This window comes from Carassius carassius, chromosome 19, assembly GCF_963082965.1.
Source record: "Carassius carassius chromosome 19, fCarCar2.1, whole genome shotgun sequence".
NCBI classification, from domain to species: Eukaryota; Metazoa; Chordata; class Actinopteri; order Cypriniformes; family Cyprinidae; genus Carassius; species Carassius carassius.
In genome coordinates, this window is record NC_081773.1 from 3,819,213 (window position 1) to 3,838,021 (window position 18,809).

The 18,809-nt window shown below is 36.4% G+C and overlaps 1 protein-coding gene across 1 annotated transcript; it reads right to left on the bottom strand.

Moving 5' to 3' along the window:
* Positions 1 to 507: 507 nt before the first annotated feature.
* casp10 (caspase 10, apoptosis-related cysteine peptidase) lies at positions 508 to 17,893 on the bottom strand. The gene is made up of 9 exons (XM_059499546.1): positions 17,776 to 17,893; positions 14,970 to 15,277; positions 9,149 to 9,254; positions 8,905 to 9,046; positions 7,822 to 7,887; positions 7,704 to 7,738; positions 3,823 to 3,934; positions 2,431 to 2,929; positions 508 to 939 (listed from the first exon to the last, which is right to left on the bottom strand). Exons 1-9 carry the CDS (start codon positions 17,791 to 17,793, stop codon positions 789 to 791), a joined length of 1,437 nt encoding a protein of 478 aa, XP_059355529.1. The 5' UTR covers positions 17,794 to 17,893; the 3' UTR covers positions 508 to 788.
* Between the last annotated feature and the right edge of the window lie 916 nt (positions 17,894 to 18,809).

Here is an 18,809-nt window from a genome sequence, read left to right on the forward strand (position 1 = left end):
TTCAGCTTTCCTCCATTCCTGTCTGTATCCTTGTTAAGCCAAGGTCGCGACCTTAACTTAGGTTTCTTAGTTTTAAATGGAGCAACTACGTCCAAAACATTACCACACAGAGTGTTAAAATAATTAAGTTGATCATCAATAGACATCTCTGAAAATGAAGACAGTAAGGCAAGAATCACTAAAAGATGCGTCTTCAAAATGTTTAGATGTAGCAGAATTAACAGACCACATTGGACAATCACAAGACTTAACATTAACCTTTGAAGTATTGAGTACAGTGTTAAACAATACTGGCTAATGATCTGATACACAGATTTCATCAATCTCTATATTACTGACAGGGAAACCTGCCGAAATTACCAAATCAAGGTACATAGTACATATAATATGTACAGTATAAGTTATAAGGTAGTCATTACTTTTCTTTAGGCCTTACTTAAAATGGTCAAAGGGGCCTCCAACCAAATTTTGCTTAGGGCCCCCAAAGGTCTAGGGCTGGCTGTGACAGCATGACAAATCCATTCAAGTTTAATGTAAATTGCATAGATTGTATTGTGCTCTTCTGAAGCTTGTGCACACTGTGTATTATTGTCACTAAGATTTTAAAACAACTACTTGTTGATTACATAAAACATCTAAAATTTTCATTTTTTTGATGGGGAAGTGGATATTACCGTATTTATAATAATCATTATAATAACATCACAGGTCATGTAAACATTTCTGATGAACATCTGTGTCTGTGCATGCTGATGTGTTTGAGAGACATCATGAACTGCAGTAGGACATTATGGAGTGTGAGTTTTGGGTGGAGGGAAAACCACTCTCTTGGTGAGGGTGAACTCTGGCTGTGGCATCTGCTTCTTCAAACCACTTTTGTCCGTCTTTTTGCTCACATCGCTATTCACCTGCGTCAGAATGGAGAGTAGATCGTAACCCCTACATGCACATAAGACAGAGACACATGATCAGAGACCCAAACAACATCTAGGGTCAAATCAGGACACAGATACAGATGCAGACAGTGGGAAACCCCATCCACCCAGTCCCTCTTTTGTGTGATTCATTTAAAGAACCAGCTCATAACAGTCATTCATTCTGAAATATATGGCCAAATTCAGCCAATGAGTCAAGAAATAAATAAAAATGTGTTCTTAAATGTAGCTGATAACACTTTAAGTTCATCTATCCAACTGAAAGGTCTAGTTGAGTGCACTGCAGTACTCCATAGAGTGTGCTCTGCACTTTTTGGCAAATTTAATACAGCATTTCATCATCCATGTATACAGAAACATACTTTCTGAAAAAAAAAACTTTTACAGGGCTGGATTATGACACAGCAGTGGGCACCTTTAGATCCACTTTAGACTGTAAGAAGCCATTCATAGAATGCGTTTGCCCATTCCAATGTGCTAATTTCACATTGTTTTCTATGTTAACATGCCCAAGTGACGTGGCTCAGTGGTAAATCATTATGTTAACAGTGCAAAAGGTTGTGGGTTCGATTCCCAAGGAGCACGTTAGGTAAAAGTTTTTATCCTGAATGCACTGAGTTGCTTTGGAAAAAAGCGTCTGCTAAATGCATACATTTAAATAGATTTATTTAATTCATATATGTATATATATATGCCTGTTACATGCACATCTTGCATCTTTTGCAGCATCTTACACATTAGCGCCATGTTTTTAAAATGTCAAGTCAAAAGAATTTCAACTTTTACAAACAGTGCCACTCATCAATGTCAGTTCCAAAACAGTGGACCATGAAGACCCTGAGGAATCTGCAGACATTTCACTTTCAATTTTCTTTTCATGTCTGTGAAACAAGTGTGAGTTTTTGGATAGGTTTTTACAACATTTTTTGATGCGCTCAAGCTCACAGAGACTGAGACAGCAGAAAGTGCAGCATGTTTGCTTTCATTATTTTACAAAAGCACAACATTGTGCTGTTATTGTGAGTGCACACAAATTAAAGTAGAACTTTTAAGATTCAAAAGATGTATAACTCTTATCTTTATGACCAAAAGGACTGTTCAGCTTCCACACGCCACACAAATAGCGTACATTTTTTTCTAGATTAATGTTAAAGCGAGCGGCCATGTAATGATGCTACTACTAACATTTCAGATGATAAGCCGCATTTGAAGTCGATGAACAAAATGAACATTTGCATGTCCTGACTGTTGTACTGTAATTGCAGAACCACACAGACCATCTGTTAATAATCTGTCCATCACAGACTACGCAACTTCGCCACTTCCTGTAGATTTTTTTCCGTGCAACTAAGTGTCTAATAAAATTTTGATCAACTAAGCCTCTTCTCGTCTTCTAATGGTTAGTTGACTATAAGGGGCAGTAAAAATGCAGCAGCCCCCCAGTGTCTCATTTTCACCCCCTGGTGAGGAAAACCTGATAAAAAGACTTGCTTACTTTGGCACCAGCATTTTCAAGTGGTAGCAGAGGGACTGTATAAACCAGGTTCCATGGTGTTTTTCCCTGTATGAGACGTAGTTCGGTACAGTAGACATGGCTAGCAGGTAGTCTGCCATCTCAGGTATGGAGTCTCTGGGTACAGCTGCATCACTGACTGGCATGACTTCATCATCTGGGAAAATTTGAGGAAGTGCTGCTGGCTGATCGTTGGTACCCCTGCAGGCCTGGATGAAGAACAGTTTGGGTTTTTTGAAGAGAGAGGGACACTGACTCGGACTCAGGGTCTCTATTAGCTCCCTATAGGTGGCAATCTTTCCATCGACCCCAAGAATGCCTTCTATTTTTCCGTGGCTCAGCACACAACACACCACGCAATCCGCTGATGTGTGATCACGAGCGGCCAGGTCCCTCAGCACCTGCAGAATCTGATGGCGATCACAGTTCTGTTTGGTTACGACCTCAAAGCCCAACCACTCGAACACAACCTCCAGACTTTCTGTGTGGACAAAAGTGGACACAAATATTATGTAACAGCAACGGCTTTGTGCACGTGACCAAAAGCATGTCTTATTTGGTCTTACTAGTTGGGCAGATTTCTCTGCAGCCCAAAATAGTGCATTAGTGCATTTTTTCTCCTCACTGAGGTGGTTTTGGATGTTTGTTTTGGATGGGTTTTTTCCCCCCATAAATTTTCCAAGTTAGGGACTTATAAAAAAATACATATTAATGCTGACAAACAATTTATCATGGTTAATCGCATCCAAAATAAAAGTTTTTGTTTACATAATATATGTGTACTATGTATATTTATTATGTATATATAAATGCACACACATGCATGTATATATTTAAGAAAAATATTTTATGTTCATACATTTAAAGTTATATTAATATAAATATACACATGGAAATACATGGAAATCATTTTTTTAAATATATACTGTATTTGTGTGAAATATAAATGTCACTCTCAATTGATGGGGGAAGTGGTGAATAAGCTGCCAGTGATCAAAATATTGAATATAAATTGAAGTCACTGAAAACGATAGTTTTGTAAATATGTTTGAGATCGTGAATGTGAGCAAGAAGCTGAATGTACTGTGAAAGTGCCCTTTGACGATGACAGTGATGGTAAATCATCTGCTCAAATTATATGCTTTATTTTATTCTTCTGGAATTGTACTTAAAATATCAGAGGTTTTTTTTTTTTGGAAATGCAGCAGTTAGAGATCCATCAGTGCTGGATATATAGGTCTGGATCTTTAAAGACACTAATATGTAATAATGATTGGTGAAACATTCATGCATTTAAATGGTAAATGGTTATCAGCTTACTGGCATGTGTACGTGCTTGGTGACTGGTTTGTACAAGCGTGTTTTTACACTTACTTTTGTCAATGTCTGTTCCGTCTCTGTCCCGTAGTCTACACTTTTTGAAGTCATAGTTGTTGATGATCAGACAGACACCTCTCTTGTCCCCCTTCATCTCATACTGTGGGATCTACCACACAAAAGACACAGGTGTCTAAGCAGTGGTGCTAGCAAGAACATCCAGTCCAGTATATAGTATAAATACAAAAATAGATAGCTACACAGATCATGACCAAACAGAGCAAAACAACTCCTAAACAATTCACTAGACCCTCAATAGGGTTTCCAGTATCTGTGTGCACATATACACCCCACAACCCTTGCGGTTTCAGAGAGGCTCTGACACACTTTGGCCCTTATCAAAAAGTCACTTAGATATTTATTCCTGGCCATTTCTCCTGCACCGACTGGTTGTTCATTTACCGTATACTGTAAGTTACCCACACCTTCACATGTGACCTTGTGAAATATTTATTACACCTATGAATAATCATAATGTGATAATGAGTAATCATAATTACCTCATCAGTGTATTACATTAGGCATTCTCTTTGTACATACATATGATACGGTAACACTTTACAGTAAAGTTAAATTCATTAACATCAGCTAATAGAGTGGGAACCCTGAATAGTAAAAAAACAACATGTTAATTTATAAATATAATATTGTGCATTCTTAATCCCATTAGTTCATACAACCCGAATTCCGGAAAAGTTGGGACGTTTTTTAAATTTTAATAAAATTAAAACTAAAAGACTTTCAAATCACATGAGCCAATATTTTATTCACAATAGAACATAGATAACATAGCAAATGTTTAAACTGAGAAAGTTTACAATTTTATGCACAAAATGAGCTCATTTCAATTTTGATTTCTGCTACAAGTCTCAAAATAGTTGGGACGGGGCATGTTTACCATGGTGTAGCATCTCCTTTTCTTTTCAAAACAGTTTGAAGACGTCTGGGCATTGAGGCTATGAGTTGCTTGAGTTTTGCAGTTGGAATTTGGTCCCATTCTTGCCCTATATAGATTTCCAGCTGCTGAAGAGTTCGTGGTCGTCTTTGACGTATTTTTCGTTTAATGATGCGCCAAATGTTCTCTATAGGTGAAAGATCTGGACTGCAGGCAGGCCAGGTTAGCACCCGGACTCTTCTACGACGAAGCCATGCTGTTGTTATAGCTGCAGTATGTGGTTTTGCATTGTCCTGCTGAAATAAACAAGGCCTTCCCTGAAATAGACGTTGTTTGGAGGGAAGCATATGTTGCTCTAAAACCTTTATATACCTTTCAGCATTCACAGAGCCTTCCAAAACATGCAAGCTGCCCATACCGTATGCACTTATGCACCCCCATACCATCAGAGATGCTGGCTTTTGAACTGAACGCTGATAACATGCTGGAAGGTCTCACTCCTCTTTAGCCCGGAGGACACGGCGTCCGTGATTTCCAACAAGAATGTCAAATTTGGACTCGTCTGACCATAAAACACTATTCCACTTTGAAATAGTCCATTTTAAATGAGCCTTGGCCCACAGGACACGACGGCGCTTCTGGACCATGTTCACATATGGCTTCCTTTTTGCATGATAGAGCTTTAGTTGGCATCTGCTGATGGCACGGCGGATTGTGTTTACCGACAGTGGTTTCTGAAAGTTTTCCTGGGCCCATTTAGTAATGTCATTGACACAATCATGCCGATGAGTGATGCAGTGTCGTCTGAGAGCCCGAAGACCACGGGCATCCAATAAAGGTCTCCGGCCTTGTCCCTTACGCACAGAGATTTCTCCAGTTTCTCTGAATCTTTTGATGATGTTATGCACTGTAGATGATGATATTTGCAAAGCCTTTGCAATTTGACGTTGAGTAACATTGTTTTTAAAGTTTTCCACAATTTTTTACGCAGTCTTTCACAGATTGGAGAGCCTCTGCCCATCTTTACTTCTGAGAGACTCTGCTTCTCTAAGACAAAGCTTTTATAGCTAATCATGTTACAGACCTGATATCAATTAACTTAATTAATCACTAGATGTTCTCCCAGCTGAATCTTTTCAAAACTGCTTGCTTTTTTAGCCATTTGTTGCCCCCGTGCCAACTTTTTTGAGACCTGTAGCAGGCATTAAATTTTAAATGAACTAATTAAGTGGATAAAAGTGTAAAATTTCTCAGTTTAAACATTTGCTACGTTATCTATGTTCTATTGTGAATAAAATATTGGCTCATGTGATTTGAAATTCCTTTAGTTTTCATTTTATTAAAATTTAAAAAACGTCCCAACTTTTCCGGAATTCGGGTTGTAATACAAGTAATGTTAAGATATACAACATGAAATGTTTAAAATATATGAACACAATCAAGATTAATAATTGCAGCTCTGTCCACCGTTACATTAACTAATGCATTAATAGTGAATACTATCTCATTGTAAAGTGTTTTCTTGTACCAAGTTTTTTTTAATGCGGCACACATGGAGCATATATTTATACAAAAATCAATCAAAGGAACTGTGCCACAAACAACAAATAATTCTAGCGTTTTTTTCGATGGGCACCCTAATTGTTGAATAGGAATGTCAAAATGCTTTACGTTATTATTTATGTAGACCTAAATAAAAAGAATCTGTAGGTTTTGTATGATTTTTGTCCGCTTTTGTAACTGAAGATCTGGAGCAATATAATTATTCATTCTATTTTTGCTAATAATTAAGTGAAAATGTTATGTTTAAGTCATTTTTTGTTGTATCTGTCTGTTTAGCCCCGCCCATCTATTCACATAGTAGATTAAAGGAGCTATGTGGAGGTTTTTACTTAAAAAAAATCTTTAAGATAGAGTTTTCATTTGTACATGTATGAGCCAACCATGATGTAAAAAAAAAAAAAATGACACCTCGACTGTCCACCACGGTTGCCTCTATCAGCCTGTAGGCTCAATTGTGTGTGGAGGAGTCGGGCCCGAATTTGCGCAAAAATTCACAAAATGTGACGTCATGCGCGTTCTCATCTACTTGGGCTTACAACCGTACGGCACGCCAGCCATTATAGTTAGCAGCGGCAATAGTGTTTTCAAATGGACTCTGCGGATGGAAAGAAGCGACCAGGCTCCAGCACAATTCAGACACCCACGGACACTCCTCGTAAGTTAAAAAAAGAGCGTGCGTACTGAGAACGAGCATGAGACTGGCTGCAGTTCCTCTAACGGCCACTGGTGTCAGTAACGGTTAGAAATTTCAGAACCTACGCAATGCTCCTTTAATGACAAGAGCGCCAACAATAACTTTATTTTCAGTGAAGTTCCAGAAGGCGTCATTAAGAACTTGGTCCATTGTTCATTTACTTTTTACTGTGGATTCATTTACAGACAAAGCATATAATAAGGTCATATAATATAGCACATACTGCAGAAATATCTAACTATTACTGCATATTTGAAACATGAAATATTGGCAACATTTTTAATGCAGCAGACTTCATCTAAATATTCTGAAAATAAAACCATTATAAAGAGAGAACTTATTGTGGCTTAATGTCATAAAGACAATAGCACCGAAAGGACACCGAAGGTTTGCACCTTATTCAGAACAAGCACTGTATAGGCAAGCTAATGAGCACAGGATCTAAAACGCAATGTCACTTTTCTCCCTCACAGGAAATGATGAACAGAAACACTTACCACAATTTTCAACAACATTTGAACTTATTCTGAAAGTTTAATCTAGCACTCATAACAGCAGGCAGAAATTTTGAAAGGTGCATTGGTTCAGTAGAAGTAATTCACGTCTGTTGTCTAAGTAACCAAATTTTTCAAGAGAGGAGTCAAAAAAAAACATGCCACAAATAGTGTTGATTAAGCTAAACATGTATTGAACACAGCATAAAGATCTAATGTATAAAAGGCTTACTTCTGCATTTTCAGTCACTGAGTTCTGGCTCTGATCTAAGACAGAGACAAGGGCTTTTTTAGTTTAGGTTGTAAACAGACATGAAGTATGGTGTTGAATTGGAGATTTCCTACAGTACCTCTACTAGCCACATCAGCACCTTCAGTCAGATTTAGTCTGTTCACCTGCTCCTTCACTATGTCAACTGTCAAAAAGAACAACAGCAAACAAACACAAGAGCGTATCTCTTTGGTTATTTCAGTATGCATGCTTTCTCTTTCCATTGTGAATAATGTTAAATTAGTAATTTCCAGATTGTTTCACTAGCCAATATGTCAGTGGTTCGAGTCTTTATACTGACACCTGTATCTGTTTATTCCAGCAGTACAGCATGACATAAGCTCCAGTACAATACTGACTTCTGATTTAAAGGTCATTGTTTTACATGGAGATTCTTATGAAATTACTTCCTGCAGAGAATGCAAAATAAACTCACCCGATGCACGTGATGTCAGCAATGAGGGCTGTATAAGAGAAAAAGATTATCACAGGGTTTCCACAAAATAATTAGTCAGCACAACATTAAATATACATATTAGAATGATTTCTGAAGATCATGTGACACTGAAGACTGGAGTAATGAGCACAGGAATAAATGACATTTTACAAGATATTCCAACAGAATGACAGTTATTTTAAATTTTAATAATATTTCACAATATTTATACTTTTTACTGTACTTTTTATTAAATAAATATGTAGATTAATAAGTTTATAAAAATAAAAAAACTCCCTCTCCAGCTCTTAAAACTCATTCATGCATTAACATGGAAATTAGTATATATATATATATATATATATATATATATATATATATATATATATATAATCTTCTCGTGTTCCACAGAAAAAATATTGAGTGGTGAAGAGTAAATCATCCACAAAAATATGTACATTCATGCAAATTAGGCAAATGAAGTTATACCGGAGCACGAGTAATATCCCCGACCTCCTGAGCAATAACCATTCCACCTGCTGCAATAAGAAAAAAATGCAAATATCTGTAGAAATGCGAATTAATGTTTATTTCTATGATTTAACACTTCAGACAGTAGCTTATGCATAAATCCATTACATCTTCGTAGTTTTGATTTATAGCTTATTTTAAATATACCAGAGACAAATTAACATCACATCATCAAATAACAAAACAGCTACTCACTCTTAAAACTCTCCGTTTTGTATTGAATGATTCTTTTTCCTAAACTTGGATTGATATCTGCTATAATTTTCTGCAGAAAGTCCAAATTATTTTCATCCAAAAGGCCCTCCTTCTCCATCTCCAAAAACAACTGCAACAGCGTCTAAAAGACAAGATTGCTTATAGGTAAGTTAGTTTAGTCAGTCCTCACTCTGGTCCCAAGCAGAAATGTGGTGTGTCAGAGCACTGAGGCCGTGTCCCTCACCGTGTCTTTCTCCAGTTTTTTGCGCGATAGTGTTTTTAACAGGAGGAATTTGATGTTTTTCAGGTCCTGCTCACAGATGGACTCTGACAGCTCATACAAGAACTGTCTGAAATACATAAAAACAAATAATAATGATTATTACAAAGCTACTGTACTATAAAGAATTTTTGAGCTTCCTTGAAAAATACAGCCACCCCAAAAAGACACAAATGCTACTGCATTAAAAAAAAAGAAAAAGGAGTGTCTATTTACACTAAGAGCAAATAGCCCTCACTGTGTTGACAGAGGCTATTTAGCCTAACTCCGCCCACCAACACGTGATTGGGGTAGACAACACTCCATTGGCATAGATGGTAAATCATGTACTTTATAGTCTTTCTGACCCGACCCTAGTTCAAATCCGCCTATTGCCAAACTTTGTTCCCTCCCTTTTCAAATCTCATATAACATCGAAAAGATATACATTTTCAGGAAAAATTAAGGAAACAATCAAAAAGTTAAGGGCTTTTAAATAATATAATAAATAAAAAGAAAACAGATAGAATAGGAAAAGAATAGAGCAAGCTAGTGTTAGAGGTTTTTTTTATCATTGTATAATATATGAAAAGAAAATAGATACAATACAAAAATATTAGAAAGGTGGTATATATATATATATATATATATATTTTTTTTTTTTTTTTTTTTTTAAGAATATAATTAGAATAGTGAGTGCTAAAGTTAGAGGGTCAAATAAAGATGGAAAAGAAGGGTTTTAAGCCGATTCTTGAAGATGGCTAAGGACTCAGCTGCTCGCATTGAGTTGGGAAGGTCATTCCACCAGGAGGAAACATTTAATTTAAAAGTCCTTAAAAGTGGCTTTTTACTTCTTTTGGATGGCACAATCAAGCGACGTTCACTTGCAGAACGCAAGCTTCTAGAGGGCACATAAGTCTGTAGTAATGAATTTAGGTAAATGGGTGCAGAGCTAGTGGTAGTTTTGTATGCAAACATCAATACCTTGAATTTTATGCAAGCAGCTATTGGTACCCAGTGCAAATTGATAAACAGAGGTGTGGCGTGTATTTTTTTCGGCTATTTAAAAATTAATCTTGCTGTTGCGTTCTGGATTAATTGTAAAGGTTTGATAGAACTGACTGGAAGACCTGCAAAAAAGAGCATTGCAATAGTCCAGCCTGGACAGAACAAGAGCTTGAACAAGGAGTTGTACAGCATGTTCTGAAATAAAGGGCCTGATCTTCTTAATGTTGAATAACGCAAATCTGCAGGATCTGACAGTTTTAGCAATGTGGTCTGAGAAAGTTAGCTGATCATCAATCATTACTCCCAAGGTTTCTGGTTTTTGAAGGAGTTATGGTTGATGTGCCTAACTTGGTGGTGAAATTGTGATGAAACTATGTGTGGAGTTGAAGGTGAAGGTCCTTCATCCAGCAAGAAATGTATGTTAGACAAGCTGAGATGCGAGTAGCTACCGTCGGATCATCAGGATGGAATGAGAGGTAGAGTTGAGTGTCATCAGCATAGCAGTGGTATGAAAAGCCATGTTTCTGAATGACAGACCCTAATGATGCCATGTAGACAGAGAAGATAAGTGGTCCAAGAACTGAGCCCTGAGGCACCCCAGTAGTTAGATGTTGCAACTTGGACACCCCACCTCTCCAAGATACTTTGAAGGAACTATCTGGTAGGTAAGACTCAAACCACTGAAGTGTGGTTCCTGAGATGCCCTTTGCCAGTAGGGTTGATAGGAGGATCTGGTGGTTAACCATGTCAAAAGCAGCGGACAGATCCAGTAAGATAAGTATTGAAGATTTGGAATCCACTCTTGCCAATCTTAGGGCTTCAACAACTGAAAGCAAGACAGTCTCGGTTGAATATCCACTTCTGAAGCCAGATGGGTTGCTGTCAAGGAGGTTGTTGTGTGTGAGAAATGTAGAGACTTGGTTGAACACAGCTCGTTCAAGTGTTTTTGCAATGAAAGGAAGAAGGGAAACTGGTCTGTAGTTTTCTAAAAGAGATGGGTTGAGGGTGGGTTTCTTAAGTAGTGGAGTTATACGAGCCTGTCTAAATGATGAGGGAAAAACACCAGTGTGGAGGGATGTGTTGATGATGTGAGTGAGTGCAGGTACAACTGTAGGAGAAATCGCTTGGAGGAGATGAGATGGAATAGGATCAAGCGGGCAAGTTGTAGGGTGATTAGATAGGAGGAGTTTGGAGATTTCTGCCTCAGAGAGTGAAGAGAAGGATGTCAATCAGTGTATGTTTGCTGGTGAGATGTGCTTGATGGATTATGGTGTGGAAAATTGTGCAATGATGTTTTACATTTTATTAATGAAATACGTGGCAAAGTCGTCAGCTATTAGAAATGAAGCAGGAGGGGGAGGAGGAGGACAAAAGAGTGAAAATTATTATTTAAAAAGCCTGCGAGAGTTAGACGAATTATTAATTTTGTTATGGTAGTATGTCCTTTTAGCAGTGGAGACATTAGCAGAGAATGAAGATAGGAGTGACTGATACATATTAAGGTCAGTAGTATTTTTCAATTTGCACCACACCCTTTCAGCAGCTCTAAGCTTAGAACGATGTTCGCGTAGAACATCAGACAACCAAGGGGCAGAACGGATGTTACGGGCTGGCCTGGAAGATAAGGGGCAGACAGTGTCTAAACAAGATGTAAGAGTGGAGCAGAAAGCATCAGTAGCATTGTTAGCATCCAAAGATGCTAACAATTTAGGGGAAGGAAGCGAAGATGAAACCATTGCAGATAGCCAAAAGGCTGAGTGTGAGCGTAAGTTACGTCGAAAGATGACATGTGGAGGGGTAAATGATGTGTCAGGGACAGAGGTGGAAAGTAACGAATTACATTTACTCGCGTTACTGTAATTGAGTAGCTTTTTTGTGTACTAATACTTTTTAAAGTAATTTTTTAAATCTGTAATTTTACTTTTACTTAAGTATATTTTGTTTGAAGTATTGTACTTCGCTACATTTTAAAACACATTAATTACTGAGTAAAAAAAAAAATAAATAAATAAATAAATCGCTCCCTGGAAACTACGGCATAATGAGCAGGAGGGCAAACTGGCGCTAAAATCACAAGAAAGATGCAGACGGACAAAACAGGCGTTAGTGGTGCAGACACCGCTGAAAACGAAACCCCGTCATATTCTGAAGTTGAACTCGAAGGAAATGAAGTGAACCCCTGGCCATATGTATGCTCTATTATGCAGTGTGAGCTGTACTTGCCTAGGAAGACCAAACTAGCAGCTTATAAAATCTCGACAAGACATCAACCCTTCGCAAGAATGTAGAGGTAAGCTAAATAATTGCATCGTTGCATTGGTGGTTAAAATGAAGCTTTGACATTTTAGCAAGAGGGTTTGCACAAATTAGCCAAAAAGACAGTGGTGAGGAGTGTGCTATTTTTGTTTTAATGATGTGCGCGCGCATTTACAGTGCGTTCTTTCACTGTGTGATTCAGTCTCCTAAAATGCATTTAGAATGATCACAAAATTGAAGATATAGGGGCAGAAAATTCACATATTTATATAATTTCATATATTAAATCAAAATCACACAAAGAATGCCATCGTTTCCTCCAAAAATCATCATGAATATATACATACATATATATATCAGTTCAGTAAACAAGTTAATTAAGAGACTTGCGTTTTAGACACCATATTGCCTTTTTTAGCTCTATTTCTACAACAGAAAATAATTCCAAACACAGCCACCAAAGCACAGTTTTGTGTCTCTGAGCAACGTGACAGTGTTTCGTTCCTGAATGAATCAACCGTTTAAATGATTCGGTTCAATCGCAATGACTCCCTTATTAACAGTGACTTGCTGACACATACTGGCCATTTTAATTTCACATTTAAAGTATCTTTTGATTTTTTTAAATAATTAATTTCTTATAATTTCAAATGAGTATTCAACATTTTATGTCTTGTATATCAAAACATTATTCATGCATTTGTAACTGCAGGTTAAATGCATTCTTGTCCTGAACTAGTGTAATACATCTAAATGCCACTTCCAATGAATCTTCTGCATTTCCTCTGCATTAAAAGATGAGTTTGTTGATATTGATTTGCCTGGTAACAGCCCAAATGTTTTATTATTCTAAATAACTGATTCCTTTAATTAAAAACAACTAGTTTGAGATTAATAGACCTATCCCAGGGGTGTCAAACTCAGTTCCTGGGGGGCCGTAGCCCTGCAGAGTTTAGTTCTAACCCTGCTCCAGCACACATGTCATGTAGTTTTCAAATAAACCTAAATGATTAGATTAGCTGGATCAGGTGTGTTTAATTAGGGTTATATCTAAACTGTGCAGGACTGTGGCCCTCCAGGAACTGAGTTTGACAACCTTGGTCTGTCCCATTTTTGACTCCCTCCCACTGGTTAAAATGTAACTAAGTAATTTTTACTCTGAGTAAAGTTTAAATGAGCTACTTTTTACTTTTACTTGAGTAGATTTTTAGACTGGTACTTTTACTTGTACTTAAGTAAAATTTCATTAATGTAATGGTACTTTTACTTGAGTAGAATATTTTTGTACTCTTTCCACCTCTGGTCAGGGACCATGTTGAGGTTAAGAGTGAGGAGGAAGTGATTCGAGGTGTGCAGTGGAGTAACCAGTACATGATCTGTGGAGCAGTGTCGCGGTTTAAATAAGGTCCAGTTAGTTGCCTGATTTGTGAGTAGCAGTAGTTGACACTCGGTTGAGATCAAAAGAGTCAAGCAGAGTGTTGAAATCAGCATACAGAGGTTTATCTAGATGGATGTTGAAATCTCCAAGCATAACTACCAGTATGCTTGGAGTACCTTCCTCAGGAAAGGTTGAGAGCAGCACATCTAATTCATCCAAAAAGTTTCCTAGTGGTCCTAGTGATTTTACCTAGTGGACCTAGTTATTTTAAGAGGGTAGGTAACAGTAACTGAATGAGATTCAAAGGAGCTGTTGATACCCAAAGATGGTAAAGGATTAAATTTCCAATCATTAGAGATGAGTAGACCAGTACCTCCACCTCTTCCAGTCAAACGGGGGAAGTGGGAAAATAAGAAATTATTGGAGAGTGCTGCAGGTGTAGCAGTGTCCATTGGGTTGATCCAGGTCTCTGTCAGGGCCATGAGATTAAGCTTTGAATGACTAATAATAGAAGTAATGAAATCAGCTTTGTTTACAGCAGACTGGCAATTCCAGAGACCAATAGAAAATGAAAGTAGTGTATTATTAGACATAGGCAAAGTGTGCAGATTGTTAAGGTTGCGCTGCCTACAGTGTGTGATGCATGGTTTGCGAGTGGTAGTGATAGTAGGGATCTGGAAACACATAGTAAGAATTGGTTATAAAAAATAAAACAGAAGTGAAACAAGTAGTAGGAAAAAGGATTAATCAAAACAACACTTATATCGCAAATTAAATTCAGATGAACACACTTTACTGTTTATCACAACAAAGGTCTAATCAAGCGCACGACACTGATAACGTATGCGATAGAGTACAAGACCAAACGCAACACGTCTCATTTACACTTAATATGCTATTATTGCATACTGTTTTATAATGTACTACAATACCGAGGTGCAGATAATTGCCACTATTTGCAATAAGTAAAATAAATAGCAAAAACAAAATAGAATAGAATCCATTGCTACTTACATTTAGTGTAAATATAATCTATTGCTATGAAAATATGCTGTTTAGCCACTGCCAAAATAAACATTCCTTGGTAGTAGATCATTTCTTAGTCAGATTTCTGACCTTTGACCTGATCAAACACGTGTCTATTACTAGCAGCTGCATCCTCACCTGTATGTGGAGATTAGTCGACTGTATGTTGTGCCGTTGGTTGGCATAACTTCCTCTGAGGTCAGACTGCGGATCAGGCTGTTCCGCTTCAGGATCCTGAGCAGCTCTAGAAGCAGAGACGGATCCTCCCTTGACAGCAGGTCCCTGTTCTCCAGAAGACTGAACAGCTGTCCGGCTGAGCTCATGGTGCTCAGGTCTTTCAGACTCAGAAGTTCAGAGCAGAGGAACACCAGGTCCTGCACCTCATTGACAGTGAGAGACTCCTGCACTTTTAACAGCACCTGCTGAAACTCCAAATCTGTCTGCATCTATAACACACGCATAACACCGCTGCAATCAAATTTAGATTTATTTTGCATACTATTTACTAAATTTGAATTTACAAGCAACCAAGTTGTGAATACAGATAAAGATGATCTGTGCTGTGCAATCCATTTTTTGACCCACAATGCCATATCACAAGAGATACACTGAAAAAAAAAACTTGTTTGGTTTGGTTTGAATATAGGTTTAAGTGAATTGGATTTTTTTTTGTATATATGTATCTAATACAGTATATAATTCAACAGGTTTATTATAGATTATTGAAAAATTGTAGAGCTGAAAAAAAAAAAAAATTTTTATTATTACATAGTGATAGTATTATTGTATTTTGTATTATTACCTAACATTGCAAAACCACTAGTCCTTTTTATTTTACTTGGTTATTTTTTTTCATGACCCACAACAAATTTTGGTTTATACAGATATTAACGGAAACCTATATATGGCAGCTCATCATTCTTCTAGCTCCTTAAAACAAGAAACAGCCCACATTTCTATGTGCACACTGTATACTGTATAAACATTATGCACAATCTTTTTTCCTAGATTTGGAACTTAAGTCTAAATGTAGCTAATGACCATCATCAGACTTCCCTGTTGCCTGAGGCTCTGGATAACAGGTAAAAATGTTATAAATAATGTTCAGTTTCTTTCTCAGATCAAATGTTCCACTTCATAAGACCTCAATAAGGTGTCAGGAGCAATCCATTAATTTTGTAATCCTCTATATGCTGTTTTCATACGATGGTTTCAGTTTAAAATCTTTACTGAACTACTCAAGAAAAATCACCTAAATCATGGGTGACTAATGAACCTGGCCTCACCCACACTGACGTCATGCACAAAGGATTTATTAGGGCTGAGGTTTTCAATACTTTTTCTTTATCATGCCTATTTTCCTTCATGTACAAAGCATAATATTAATAATGACTTTCACTGTATGTTTCATTGTAACATTTAAATATATATATATATATACAGTACAATACTGCCAAACTAATATTAGAGAATAAGTGATATAATATTATAAATGATTGGGAAACATAACAGCAAAATAAAATCAAATGCAGTATTGTCTGACCCTAAAAAGACAATCTAACACTATGGCAGTCTACACAATGAAAGAGATTACACCTGAAAACAGAAAACAAACTCCGCAGACACAACCTTGCCACAGAAACCACAAAACACAGGAAAATGTAGCTGCTGAATGAGGAAGAAAAATCATAGAAAACAGCCCTTCCTATGTCTGTTTCCACCACATTTTACTTTGTCTCACTCTATTTTTCTAATTCTAGTATTTACATTTTTCTTTTAGGTCTAACTTCTTATTTATTTATTTATTTATTTTCAATTCAATCTTTCTCATATTTCAAATTATATACATTGTTTAGGTACTGTATCTGTATGCAGGTCACCTATAAAGCTTTGGAAAGATAAATAAATATTTACTTATATATTTTTTATATATATATATATATATATATATATATATATATATATATATATATATATATATATATATATATATAGAACCTTTAAAGAACTATACAGTGGTGTGTGTGTGTTAACAAAGCAACTTAAAGCTTAAACTGAGAACAAACTGTTAGGTAAGTGTGTTATTCCCATCTCAGACAAGTTTGGTCATGGAAAAGCTGTAATCTTCAAATAAGATTGAACTACTGACTGTCATGCTACTGAAATCTAGTTAGGTCAGTGTCACATTTTTGTTACTGTTCAACAATGCTTTGGTGTTGATCACTAGTAGTGACTCATATTGTGTCAGACAAACAGTAGCCTGAACTTTTTGCGTTGATTGCCATCCAAGTTTTAAGACAAAGATGTAGTAAATATAGTTTTTAAAATATGTCAAGCCAGCACAGCATTTTATATTAAATCTAGCTCAGAATTGTCAGCCCAGACACTTAATTAATCAGTTACTTATTTTAACATACTTAGGTCGAGATGGGGAATAAGATGAATGAAAGTCGAGTGAACTCAATGACTCATAACACAAAAACAGATGCCTACTGGATCAACGACTGTGTCTGTACCCCAAAAAAGGATCACTTAAGAAATCAATTTAAGGTTTTAATTAATTAATTTATTTATTTATTTATTTATTTTTTGTAAAGGCATCACTGCGATGAAAAAAAAAAGTCCAACCGATTTCTAACCAGGCTACATGATCCAAATCCGCTCTTGTAGTGGAACAGAACCGTGTTTTACACAAACAGATTACTATTCAAAGAAACTTCATGAAACGTCACTCTTAATTTACTTCGATTTAAACAACAACAACAACAAAGACAAAAATAACAAAAAATTAAAAATTCATTCTATAGGCCTACGTTTTGATCAGCGTTGATCATTGAAAAGTAAAACAATTAAAAACGTATCCTTTGAGCTTTATCGCGGCGTGGAAAACACTATTTTTCGCACAGTTCATGACAAGTCACGGTCCTTTCAATCATTTTCTTACCTCTGTGAGATAAGTCATCAGACATCAGTCCAGTTCTTCTCAGTGTGAAGATTTCAGGGTTATTTTCAACTATATTATTCTATACTTTTATATCGAAAGTACTGTAGTTGGACACGCCCATAGGCTTCTAACGTCACTTCCTTAATGAACATGGTTTCGTTTTCGAAGGGTACACACTTGGGCTAATTAAATATTCTCCAGAATAAGATTACCACTGTAAACGTTAAATGTTTTCTTCCATTATTTCAACTCGATATTATGGGGATCGACGAGTTCCCCCTGAAAGTTATCTTGACGGAGAAGCAAGGAACCATGGAGGAAGTGCAATTTTAAACCGTCGTCATGAATGAATGAATGGATAAATTCATAAATTATAGGCTACATATACACCGAGCGAACATAACATGAGCACTGACAGGTAGCACGTTTTTTTATATATACATATGTATAAGGGGATAAATCTTCTGCTGAATACAGTTGAATGCCTTTTTTAGCACCATTTAAAACTTTTCTTGGTTCAAATTCAGTATTTGCTTGTTTTCATTAATATTCACTTGTGTGTAATACGAGTATCATTAAAACATTTAAAAGGATGTAATTTATTAACTTTTTAAATTTCACATTTAATAAACATTGTGTTTAATTATGTCATAATATTTATTCAAACGCAAATCTTAAAAAAAAGTAAGCAGGTATGACCTGCAGCACTCTTTTGAGAAACTAGAAACTAGTAGATACATGTATATTTATTAAAGAGCCATACAGATTCCTAGCGGGTAAACCATTGTGGTTTCACCACAAAATTACTCTATTACTATTTAAAACAATTTCCTCTATTTTAACCTTACATAGGCCGACTACACTAATTGTAATATGAATAATAGAAACATTAGAAAAAAATATTTTAAGTTGTCATCAGTGGACAATAATTATTGCACAAATATTATTTAATACCAAACAAGCTTCTCAAAATATTAAATGAATATAACTGAACTAAAATATAGAACATGTGTATGGCCACATTCTAAGTAAGG